The 9,677-nt window shown below is 44.4% G+C and overlaps 1 protein-coding gene across 1 annotated transcript; it reads right to left on the bottom strand.

Moving 5' to 3' along the window:
• Nucleotides 1-1,109: 1,109 nt before the first annotated feature.
• LOC145525327 (olfactory receptor 9I1-like) lies at nt 1,110-2,054 on the bottom strand. The gene has a single exon (XM_081538111.1). It carries the CDS (start codon nt 2,052-2,054, stop codon nt 1,110-1,112), a length of 945 nt encoding a protein of 314 aa, XP_081394237.1.
• Between the last annotated feature and the right edge of the window lie 7,623 nt (nt 2,055-9,677).

Here is a 9,677-nt window from a genome sequence, read left to right on the forward strand (position 1 = left end):
TCACCCTACTTATTTAACTTATATGCAGAGCAGATCGTGCGAAATGCTGGGCTGGATGAAGCACAAGCTGGAATCAAGTTTGCTGGGAGAAATATCAATAACCTCAGGTATGCAGATGACACCACCCTGATGGCAAAAAGGGAAGAAGAACTAAAGAGCCTCTTGATGAAAGTGAAAGAGGAGAGTGAAAAAGTTAGCTTAAAGCTCAACATTCAGAAAACTAAGATCACGGCACCCGGTCCCATCGCCTCATGGCAAATAGATGGGGAAATAACGAAAACAGTGAGAGACTTTATATTTTTGGGCTCCAAAATCACTGCAGATGGTGACTGCAGCCATGAAATTAAAAGATGCTTACTCCTTGGAAGAAAAGCTATGACCAACCTAGACAGCATATTAAAAAGCAGAGACATTACTCTGCCAACAAAAGTCCATCTAGTCTAAGCTATGGTTTTTCCAGTGGTCATGTATGGATGTGAGAGTTGGACTATAAAGAAAGCTGAGCACTGAAGAATTGCTGCTTTTGAACTGTGGTGTTGGAGAAGACTCTTGAGAGTCCCTTGTATTGCAAGGAGATCCAACCAGTCCATCCTAAAGGAGATCAGTCCTGGGTGTTCATTGGAAGGACTGATGTTGAAGCTGAAACTCCAATACTTTGGCCTCCTGATGTGAAGAGCTGACTCATTTGAAAAGACCCTAATGCTGGGAAAGATTGAGGGCGGGAGGAGAAGGGGACGACAGAGGATGAGATGTTTGGATGGCATCACTGACTCAATGGACATGTGTTTGAGTAAGCTCTGGGAATTGGTGATGGACAAGGAGGCCTGACGTGCTGCAGTTCATGGGGTTGCAAAGAGTCGGACACGACTGAGCAACTGAACTGAACTGAATAGGTGATATCATATGGTATTTGTCTTTCTTTTTCTGACTTAATTCACTTAGCATGATAATCTCTAGGTCCATCCATGTTGCTGCTGATTTGCAGTTTTTCTCGTGTGCCTGTGTGACTACTGTCTCTCTGAGGATACAGGCTGCATATATTGCTGATACCTGTTAGGGATAGGTTGATATGGGGAACAAAATGGACCGAGAGAGCCTTTCACCCAGATCTACATGCTCTGGGACACCTGGAGCCTACCAGCGACCTTTCTGAAGGCTGCTTTCACATCCTTGTTTCTCAGGCTGTAGATCAGAGGGTTCAGCATGGGGATGATCACAGTGTAGAAGACAGACACCGCCTTGGCTTCCTCTAGGGATGTGCCTGAAGCACTCCACAGATACATGAAGGCAAGGGTCCCAAAGAACAGAGCCACAGCAGTGAGGTGGGAGGCACACGTGGAGAAAGCTTTAACCCTGCCCCGTGGAGAGTTGACCCTCAAAATAGCCTTGATGATAAGCAGGTAGGAAGTCAGGATGACCAAAGCGTTGACTGAAATCACAAAGTTGCCAAAAAAGACAATGACAATCTCCGCATCTTTTGTGTCACTGCAGGTCAGCTTCAGCAGGGGTGGAAGGTCACAGAAGAAGAAGTTGATCTGATTGTCGTCACAGAAGGAGAGGGTGAACGTACACGAGGTACGCAGGATGGACCCTGTTAGCCCACAGGCGTAGGCTCCGAGCACAAACGCCCAGCAGACCTGGGGAGGCATGGCCACGGTGTAGAGCAGGGGCTTGCTAACAGCCACGTAGCGATCGAGAGCCATCACCGACAGCAGGAAACACTCAGTGGCTGCACAGGTGGTGAAGAAGAAGAACTGGGCAGCACACTGGCCATAGGAGATGACCGTCCTGCCTGAGGCCAGGGTGGCCAGGACCTGAGGGGTGATGACCGAGGTGTAGCAGGTGTCTAGCAGGGAGAGGTGGCTCAGAAAGAAGTACATTGGGGTGTGGAGTCTGACATCCTCCTGGATCAGAATGATCATGCCCATGTTCCCCAGAAAGGTGATGAGATAGAAACTCAGAAACACCGTGAAGAGGGGGATCTCCAACTCGGGATAGTCAGGAAAGCCCATGAGGATGAACTCAGTTACTATGGTGAGATTATTCTTGGCCATGGATTCCACATAGGCTGGAGATCTGAGGGTGAGAATGAAGTGGAAAAAAAAATCCCAGAATTGAAGAACAGATGTTTTCTCTCTGGTAGAAGTTAGGTTTATTTTTCTGGGCAAATGTGCAAAGGTTGTTTTTGAGAAATCTTGTACCTGGCTGATTCTTCTCAGACATCCTGCATTTTGGGGAGCTGAGCCATGAGCTGGTGCTTCTAATTTAAATTAACTCTGTTCTATATTTGGAAGTTTCTGTGAAGGTAAGAGACACACCGACTCTGAGGTTTGGAAATAATCTAGGCTGCATGTGCTCTAATACCCACTGGACCCTGGAGTCTCCTCTACGAAACAGCATCCACGTGCTTGTCTGGTTGCCCTGTGAGCTTCTGTCTGTGGACAGTTCTGCCTGGTAATTCTCTTTTTGGTTCTAGATTCTCTCTGTCTTTTTCTTCCACACTTTGGCTTTAGTTTCACCCCGTCCAGACACAACAATTTTAAACCCTTCTTCTTAGGACAGCATTTCAGAGGTTGGAAGATGGCAAATCTACTCTTTATGTGGACTATGCCCTCATTTTACCCATTTTTATATATTTTTCTTTTTTTACTTTGCAATTTTATTTTTTTTTATTGAGGTATAGTTGCTGTATAAGTTATAGGTGTATGATATAGTGATTCACAAATTTTAAATTTGCCCCTTTCATAAATGAGCACAACATTGTCCATTTATTGGGGCACAGTGTTGTCCATTGATAATTATTATAAAATATTGGCTATATTCCCTGTGTTGTACAATGGATCCTTGTAGTTACTTTCTTTCTTTCTTTTTTCTATCTTTGGAGTATTATTGCTCTACAGTGCTTGGTAGTTTCTGCTGTGCAACAAGATGAATCAGCTATATGTACACAGACCCCCTTTCTCCCGAGCCTCGCTCCCCGTCATCCTATCGCTCTAGGCTGTCACAGAGCCCCGAGCCGAGCAACCTGGGCTGGATGGTAACCGTTGCTTGCTGGTAGCCATCTAGTTCACACACGGTAGTGTCTGTATGCTGATGCTCCTGTCTAATCATCCCTCCCCTTTCTCTATTGTGTGCACAGGTCTGTTCTCTGTTTGTGTCTCCATTCCTGTCCTGCATTTGTGCCATTCGTTTTGGATTCCATATATATGCATTAATATATATTTGTTTTTCTCTTTGTGACTTACTTCACTCTGTATGACAGACTCTAGGTCCATCCACCTCACTACAAATGACCCAATTATTATCCAATTCAGCATGTGGTCAATAATAGGTTAGTCAGATGGTATTAAAAGATGTTATTCATGGGTACAAACTAGCAAGTAGTAGATAAGTTCTGAAGAGCTAGAGCACAGCAGAGCAATTATCGTCAAAATGCTGTATTTATGAACTTCAAAGCTGCTGAAGACTAGTTCTCGATTGTTCTCACCACAAAGAAGACAGGACAGTTAGGGCGCATGGTGGAAGATATGCTATGGTGGCAATCATATTGCAATATGCGTGTATCAAGCCAACTCATATACAACTTGCATACTATTATATGTCAGTTATGTCTCAATAGTAATAAAAAATTACAACTGAAAGGCTTTTCTCCACTTTAATTTTTACCACGTTAATCTTGGGTTGGAGGTCTCCTCTAGCTGGGATCAAGGGTCACTAGTGGGAGGGAGACACTGGCTTATCGCAGAAAACACAGCCTCCTTGGGCTGTTCCCTCCACCCAACTCCAGCAACCCGGTTATGGGATGAATTATGGTCTTCAGGAAGCCCTCTTGGTGTTGTTGGGATCCATTGCTACCATCTCTAGGACTGACACTAACCAGCTAACACCCTTCAGAAGTTCACTTCCTCTCCTTGGGCTTTACTTTCTGTCCTGAAAAATGATAGGGCTAGATTATATCATGAAAGTTCTTTCACTCTCAAAATCCATGATTTCTATGTCTAAATGTATTGGCTAAATGGGGCTCTTGAAAGAATGTTCCTAACGTGTACTGTGTAACGTGTGTACTCTAGCTACGATTTCCTACGTCTATAAACTATGCAGCACTATTTCAAGTGATGTATAGTTTGTTGTTCTTGTTTAGTTGCTAAGTCCTGTCCACCTCTTTTGTGACTGCAGCCCACCAGGATCCTCTGTCCTTGGGGTTTCCCAGGCAAGAATACTGGAGTGAGTTGACATTTCCTTCTCCAGGACATCTTTACTTAAGCATAATATTATGAAATCTTGCATCCAAAATTAATCATATTCCCAAGTTCCTGATAAACCATCACTATTGAGCAGGGTGAGATCCTTCATATTATTTTATTATTTTTCTCTCCTTTTCTGTCCATCACCAATTGTTCCCCAACCCCTTTTAGGGATCCATTCTAGCATTTGTCAGCTATATATATCCCTATGTTTATTGTGTTTATATTTACTTAAAAATATGTGCATATTTAAACAATGTGTGTATTTTTAGTGTGATTTAAAATGTACGTGTATGATAGTTTTTGCGTCCTTTCCCACATACAGTATATCTTTTGATTTTTCCATGTTATCTAGATAAATTGTTTATTTTTTCTCATTTTGTTATTCTCTTCTTGTGTGCCCTTCCAAAGACTGGTAACCATTTATTGAGCACCTGCTCTGTGCCAGCCAGGATATTAAACATTCTACATACATTATCTCATACAATCCTCACAAAGATCCTATGGTAAAAGTATTATTGTGTCCTGGAGGGAACTAAGACTCTGAATAGTTAAGTAATTTGTCCACGGTCACATGACTAGTCAGCGCAAAAGTCCAGATTCTAGCTCAGCCCTGCCGTATTTCAAAGCCAAAGCTGCAGTACCCAGGAGTGATCCCGCCTACAGCATAATTGCAGGACAGCCAGGATTTTACGGTGACTTCTCTGGTCTAAGCTAGGCAGTATAATACCCCACCCCTGCCTCATAAAACTATTCACACTTTCTATAACTTGGCTACTGACACACACATAAGCCTGAAAAGGTTTTCAAGTGAAAACAATGAGCCAGTCTTATTCATGTATTTCATATAAGAGCTGAAACCCCAGTCTGCACATGGTCCCACCTGGTCACCAGCACAGATGACAGGGGTCAGAATCTGCTCAGTTTCACCTTCCCTGGTTTGTGGGGACCTTACTTCAGAGCTGGGAATCAAGGTCAAGGTCACAATTACATCTTACTTACCTGGTGGAATAATCCATTTGGATTCATCTCAGGTTGGAATAAAGCTAATCAAAGGTCATTTAAGAATTTTGAGGAAGTAGCTGAGATTATGCAAATAGATGGATAGAGCTAACAGCTTTTAGGTTTCTTCTTATTCAGCGAACCAGAGGCTCTTTAAAAATGCTTGTGGGAATGGTTTTGTAGAAGGATGCAGTGAGCGTGAAAACTGTCCCTGACTCGTGAATCAGCACCTGGGACCGCCCCCCGGGCTCCCTGGAAAAGGCAGCACTGTCAGAGGAAGCTCTCTTCTGAAGGTGCTCATTATCTCCTCTCCCACATCAGAGAGGATGAAAACAAATCTTGTGGGATTTCGTGGCAACTCCGGAGTCTCATTAGTCTCAAAGCTCATTGGCAGTTTCTCTAAGGACGGAATTTGGCTCCTCTTCACCACCGGACCTCAGTCTCCAGCTGCCCCGTTGGCAGTGGTGCCAGAACCGGAACTCAACTCCGAGAACTCCGGGTGAAGTTTCCTACACCGTGTCCATCCTACACCGCACCCGTCCTTAAACCTGAAACCTGATGTCAAGTTTCATCTCAGCATCTGAAACCTAGGCACATCATCTGCTCCAAATTTTTATTAGGAGGGATGTTTATTGATTCCGGAGGAAAGGAGGCTAGGTGTGCTAAACACTCTTCATCCCAAGGACAATGGAAGCTGGCGGGCTACAGTCCATGGGGTCACAAAAGAATTGGACACAACTTAAGTGAAACAATGAAAGAGTATGTGTACTGTATTGTGAATGCTTCCTGGAATGGTCTAGAGGGTATAGTGGCTGTTGGGACAAAATAGAGAAAACAAGAGGGAGAATAAGCCGGTAACGATCACATTCCATTAAACATCCCCCTTGCTTGACATTGCTCAGCTGTGTCTGATGCCTTGCGACGCCATGGACTGTAGTCTGCCTGGCTCCTCTGTCCACAGAATTCTCCTGGCAGGAATACTGGAATGGGTTGCCATTCCCTTCTCCAGGAGATCTTCCTGACCCACGGATAGAATCCCAGTCTTCCTGCATTGCAGGTAGATTCCTTACCATTTGAGCCACCAGGGAAGCCCAAACATCCCCTTGGAAACTTGCAAAATTGTAGGGTAATTATTGCTTTCTTCTCTTTGTGACACATTGGGAGGATCTGAAGTGCTTTGATGTATTACACAAATATTATTGTTGTTCCATTGTTAATATTAAGCATAGAGCTTTTATCTGGACTTTTTGAAAGAGATGTGCCTTAGGTTGGGTTCCTTAAAAAAAGACCTGAGCCATGGATTTTCGGGCTCGTGTTTCACTGAGGGAGTAGAAAATATAGGAGTGGGATGGCTGGGTGTTTTCTGCACACTCAAAACTCTGCACACAGTAAAGCCCATACTGTGGGCTGCCTTATTAACTCTGGATGCAATGATATCATTTCAGTTGGAGCCAAGCTTTGACTTGATCCTCAAGGGACCTCTAGAGTATGAGCTATACCATGTGCTCAGTTCTGCCTCTGGCCAGGGGTTTTGGCCTTCTGCAGCCCATATTAACTATCCATTGACTGAGGGGTGCCCCCAGGAGATGGGCATGTGACACCCATCCCCCCACCAACCCTTGGCATTTCTGGGAGAAGTGGATCCCTTGGCTGAGGGCAATACCCCAGAAGGCTGTACCTATGAGCCATTAGCAGTCCACACTCAGAGCAAAACAGTGTGGTACTGGCACAAAAATAGTGACACAGGCCAATGGGAGAGAACCGAGGAGAAAGCTTTTGTAGAAGCCACGTGTAAGTGACGTCAGACAGCATTTGTCCTTCTCTGACTTCTGGAGGCTCTACGGTGGGGTTAATGCGACCTCCTCCAAGAGGGCTCATGGCACACCCAGGTCTGCTGCACCCAGAGTCCCTGCCCCTGCGGCGGGCCCCTGCTGAGCCGGACCTGGGCAGGAGACGCTCAAACACAGTCTTGGCTCAGTCTCTGTGGGGTCTCTGGGTCCCGGTGCAGACAAGGTTTGTTGGAACCCTCCGAGCATTTCTGGCAGATATGAGGTTTGATTCTCAACCTAATTTCACCCCTCCAACCATCTTGCTGGGGCTTCTCCTTTGCCCTTGCACATGGGGTGTCTTTTTTCGGTGGGATCCAACATTCTCCTGTCGATGGCTGCATGGACATCACCAGATGGTCAACAACGAAATCAGATTGATTATATTCTTTGCAGCCAAAGGTGGAGAAGCTCTATACAGTCAGCAGAAACAAGACCGGGAGCTGACTGTGGCTCAGATCATGAACTCCTTATTGCCAAATTCAGACTTAAATTGAAGAAAGTGGGGTAAACCACTAGATCATTCAGGTATGACCTAGATCAAATCCCTTACGATTATACAGTGGAAGTGACAAATAGATTCAAGGGATTAGATCTGATAGACAGAGTACCTGATGAACTATGGATGGAGGTTCATGACATTGTACAGGAGGCAGTTACCAAGACCACGCCTAAGAAAAAGAAATGCAAAATGGCTGTCTGAGGAGGCCTTACAAATGGCTGGGAAAAGAAGAGAAGCAAAAAGCAAAGGAGAAAAGGAAAGATATACCCATTTGAATGCAGAGTTCCAAAGAATAGCAAGGAGAGATAAGAAAGCCTTCCTCAGCGATCAGTGCAAAGAAATATAGGAAAACAATAAAATGGGAAAGACTAGAGATCTCTTCAAGAAAATTAGAGATACCAAGGGAACAGTTCATGCAAACATGGGCTCAATAAAGGACAGAAATGGTATGGACCTAACAGAAGCAGAAGATATTAAAAGAGGTGGCAAGAATACACAGAAGAACTGTACAAAAAATCTTCATGACCCAGATAATCACGATGGCATGATCGCTCACCTAGAGCCAGACATCCTGGAATGTGAAGTCAAGTGGGCCTTAGGAAGCATCACTACGAACAAAGCTAGTGGAGGTGATGGAATTCCGGTTGAGCTATTTCAAATCCTAAAAGATGATGCTGTGAAAGTGCTGCACTCAATACGCCAGCAAATTTGGAAAACTCAGCAGTGGCCACAGGACTGGAAAAGGTCAGTTTTCATTCCAATCCCAAAGAAAGGCAATGCCAAAGAATGTTCAAACTACTGCACAATTGCATTCATCTCACACGCTAACAAAGTAATGCTCAAAATTCTCCAAGCCAGGCTTCAACAGTATGTGAACCATGAATTTCCAGATGTTCAATCTGGATTCAGAAAAGGCAGAGGAACCATAAATCAAATTGCCAACATCTGTCGGATCATTGAAAAAGCAAAAGAGTTCCGCAAAAACATCTACTTCTACTTTATTGACTATGCCAAAGCCTTTGACTGTGTGGATCACAACAAACGGTGGAAAATTCTTCAAGAGATGGGAAAACCAGACCACCTTACCTGTCTCCTGAGAAATCTGCATGCAGGTCAAGAAGCAGCAGTTAGAAGTGGACATGGAACAACAGACTGGTTCAAAATTGGGGAAGGACTACATCAAGGCTGTATATTGTCACCCTGCTTATTTAACTTATATGCAGAGTACATTATGAGAAACGCCGGGCTGGAGGAAGCACATGCTGGAATCAAGATTGCTGGGAGAAATATCAATAACCTCAGATACGCAGATGACACCACCCTTATGGCAGAAAGTGAAGAAGAACTAAAGAGCCTCCTGATGAAAGTGGAAGAGGAGAGTGAAAAAGTTGGCTTAAAACTCAACATTCATAAAACTAAGATTATGGCCTCTGGTCCCATCACTTCATGGCAAATAGATGGGGAAGCAATGGAAACAGTGAGAGACTTTATATTTTTGGGCTCCAAAATCACTGCAGATGGTGACTGCAGCCATGAAATTAAAAGACGCTTGCTCCTTGGAAGAAAAGTTATGACCAACCTAGACAGCATATTAAAAAGCAGAGACATTACTTTATCAACAAAGGTCCATCTAGTCAAGGCTATAGTTTTTCCAGTGGTCATGTATGTATGTGAGAGTTGGAGTATAAAGAAAGGTGAGTGCCGAAGAATTGATGTTTTTGAACTGTGGTGTTGGATAAGACTCTTGAGAGTCCCTTGGACTGCAAGGAGATCCAACCAGTCCATCCTAAAGGAGATCAGTCCTGGGTGTTCACTGGAAGGACTCATGTTGAAGCTGAAACTCCAATACTTTGGCCACCTGATGCGAAGTACTGACTCATTGGAAAAGACCCTGATGCTGGGAAAGATAGAAGGCTGGAGGAGAAGGGGACGACAGAGGATGAGATGGTTGGAGGGCATCACCGACTCAATGGACATGAGTTTGAGCAAACTCTGGGAGTTGGTGATGGACAGGGAGGCCTGGCGTGCTGTGGTTCATGGGGTCGCAAAGAGTCGGACATGAGTGAGTGACTCAACTGATAACTGATCAACAATGTTGATAGT

Source organism: Giraffa tippelskirchi, chromosome 11, assembly GCF_054371585.1.
Source record: "Giraffa tippelskirchi isolate mGirTip1 chromosome 11, T2T-mGirTip1v1.2.pri, whole genome shotgun sequence".
NCBI lineage: Eukaryota > Metazoa > Chordata > Mammalia > Artiodactyla > Giraffidae > Giraffa > Giraffa tippelskirchi.